The sequence below is a fragment of the Apis dorsata genome, unplaced genomic scaffold (assembly GCF_000469605.1).
Source record: "Apis dorsata unplaced genomic scaffold, Apis dorsata 1.3 scaffold_877, whole genome shotgun sequence".
Classification (NCBI taxonomy): domain Eukaryota; kingdom Metazoa; phylum Arthropoda; class Insecta; order Hymenoptera; family Apidae; genus Apis; species Apis dorsata.
This window is the reverse complement of record NW_006263994.1, coordinates 8,537-11,585: the sequence shown is the minus strand read 5'-3', so window position 1 is coordinate 11,585 and position 3,049 is coordinate 8,537. Positions and strand designations below refer to the sequence as shown.

Sequence of the window (3,049 nt, the reverse complement as noted above, 5' to 3'; positions counted from 1 at the left end):
AAAACCAAAAAAAAAAAAAAAAAAAGAAAAAAAAATGAAAAAAGAAGTTAGGGAAGAAAACAATGTAGGAAGAGAAGAGAAGAGAGGAGAGGTATTTTTCGGACAAGTCGAATAAGGCACTATCTAACCAGGTAACGGAGCTTCCTCGTAAAAATCTGGTTCATCCTCGGTACTCTCGTGTTCCGATCCTTTGCTATCGAGTGCCCGTAGCTCTGCCGCAGTAAAAAAGTGGTTCATCTGACCTCGTAAGGGTATCATAAGAATCAGGAAGAACGGAAGTGCCAAGGCTGCCCTGGTACTTTTCACAATCCACAGTATAGCCAGGCACAAAATTTGTATGAGGGTGAAGATGTGCATTTTGTATGTTTGTACACGTCGTACGTAATTAGCCGTGCCATGGTGTTTCACTGGCATGAAAAACAGCTTCACACGATCGAACAGTTGGACGCCGTTCGTTGAAGAGATACCCATGTAGAGAAACACCCCCAAAAGGACGGACATTGGTACGCGTCGTAAAAGTGGCGCCATTAACACACTTACGCCAATCAACACGGCAACTAATAGAGCGCTCACTCTCTGCTCCTTCACTTCGACAATGTGCGGTTTATCTCCAGGTGCATGAGTACGAGACATAACTGTCACCGCCGAGACGTGTGTTAATGATCGAACGGAGGCGGCGCAACACCAAGGAGCGCCCATTAAACCACAACCGACATTCATTAAACACACTACTACTATATCCATGTGATAGCCGTTACCTTTTCGTAATTTTCGTTCTTTTTTATCGATGATTAGCCTACAAACAAATTATTATTTTATACAAAATAAGAAATAAGAATTGTATTAACAAAAATTGATAATCATTTAAAATAGGAATCATCTATAATACAATTATCATTTTGAACAACTTTTTGCTATATGTACCGTTGCTATATATATGTATTGATTTAAATGAGATAAATAATTTAGCTTGGATATGAATTGTGTAATGAGTTGTGTTAAAATCATGCTTAAGAAATAGTTTCGAGTTAAGTTTGAATTAAATTTTGATTAGTTTATTTTATAAAAATATTTTTTCATGCAATATAATATTTATCTATTAATTTAAACTATTATGAAAGTTTAAGTTTAGTTAATGAAAATTAATGAATATTTTAAAAATATCAAAATCATAAAATAGTTCCTATTCTAAATAATTAATTAAATTTTTTTGCAAAGCAAGCAAAGAAAAGATGATATTTACTCAGAGATTTGAGTTTCCATAAAAACAAGAATATAAACCAGCAACGCTGGCACGATGCAAGCCATAGCCATCCATAGAGGAATAGGTTTATGCACTCCAGCGGGTGATACGATCCAGTTTCTACCAGGTAGAGTCGGGGTTAAACCTTCTGGGACCAATAATTTCTCCGTTTTTACTTTAGCCAGATAATCGATCAACGCAAATACAACAATACTGATGGGCACGCCAAAATCACCAAAGGCTCTTCTGGCACTTCGTCCGAGGTAATGACTGTTGCGGAAAATACGCAAATAATAAGCACCGAGAAAAGTACCAAGACACAAAATGGTACACATAAGGGCGGTGTTCGGTTGATTTATCAATATTCCAGCTGCATTATGCGCTGGTATCAAAGTTTGAGGTTCGTTCAATGGAATACCAATTGTCTCACCAGTCTTTGGGGAAACAATGTTGATCTCTGTAACATTTAATGGCTCTTCGTAAAATGTTTCATTCGTCTCAGGAATAAAACTATATTCATCAAGCAATGGATTTTTCACAAAATAATTGTACAGCTTGATAAACGTTTCAACGATATAAAGAATGGAAATTAAGCCTGTGAAAATTTCTTCGGTGAAACGTGTGAATAGTCTGACCAACACGGATCCCTCAACACAGGCGATTGCTAGAGCTATGATTCCCATCCATGCTCCGACGTAAACTCTCACGGTTAAGAATTCCAATTCATTCGCCAGGCAGAAGTTGTACAAACTTTCATCGAAGAGCAATAAAGGGCCAGTTGTACCAATGATGACCAAAGGTTGAGTGGAAAATAAAGCCATCACTACTCCAGTCCAGGAACCAGAAACTAGAGTCTCGGATATGCCGATAATGTTATGCGTTTTGTCGCTCATCAAGCCACCAAAAGTAATGGCTGTACAGAGGGCAGCAAAGTACATGAAAATGGCTGCCGCTAGACAAGATGAACTCAAACCATCGGTGAAATCGGAGAGATAGAAAGGGTAGCGCCTTTTGATATCATTGATAAGACCACCAAATGGACGTTTAGTTCTTCGAAGTGGATCATCGTCGTCGGGAGGTTTCTTTTCTTCTTCGCCAGCAAGAAGAGCTACGAAAATGAAATGTAATTACGTTATTATGTTCTTTTTTCCCTTGATATTTGTTTTTACTATATTATTATGCGTTGCCAAGAAGAAATCTTGCACAAGAATAAGGAAGACTAATTTCTAACATGATGCTTTGAAATTTTCCATCATCAAAAGATACTATATTTTCAGAATAATAGAAATGACTATTTTGATCAACTGTCAAGTGATTTTTAAAAAGTCGTTTCTAAACACTGAAATAAATATAGAAATTGATATGCAAAAATTTTAGTTTATAGATTCATCTATTATGTTATAAGAAATTTAATTTTGCACTAAAAATATTAATTTTCAGAATAATGAGTATTTTGATCAACTGTCAAGTGATTTTTAAAAAGTCGTTTCTAAACACTGAAATAAACATAGAAATTGATATGCAAAAATTTTAGTTTATAGATTCATCTATTATGTTATAAGAAATTTAATTTTGCACTAAAAATATTAATTTTCAGAATAATGAGTATTTTGATCAACTGTCAAGTGATTTTTAAAAAGTCGTTTCTAAACACTGAAATAAACATAGAAATTGATATGCAAAAATTTTAGTTTATAGATTCATCTATTATGTTATAAGAAATTTAATTTTGCACTAGAAATACTATATTTTCAGAATAATAGAAATGACTATTTTGATCAATTGTCAAATGATTTTCAAAGAGTT

The 3,049-nt window shown here is 34.5% G+C and overlaps 1 protein-coding gene across 5 annotated transcripts in view; it reads right to left on the bottom strand.

Moving 5' to 3' along the window:
* Positions 1 to 15: 15 nt before the first annotated feature.
* The window catches only part of LOC102677540 (anion exchange protein 2), a 9,049-nt gene continuing 6,015 nt past the window's right edge, over positions 16 to 3,049 (bottom strand). For all 5 annotated transcript variants that reach the window (XM_006623283.2, XM_006623282.2, XM_006623284.2 and 2 more), the window contains 2 exons: positions 1,244 to 2,351; positions 16 to 796 (listed from right to left, as the gene is read on the bottom strand). In XM_006623283.2, the coding sequence (XP_006623346.1) occupies positions 124 to 796; positions 1,244 to 2,351 (1,781 nt within the window). In that variant the 3' untranslated portion in view covers positions 16 to 123. The remainder of the gene's footprint in view (positions 797 to 1,243; positions 2,352 to 3,049) is intronic.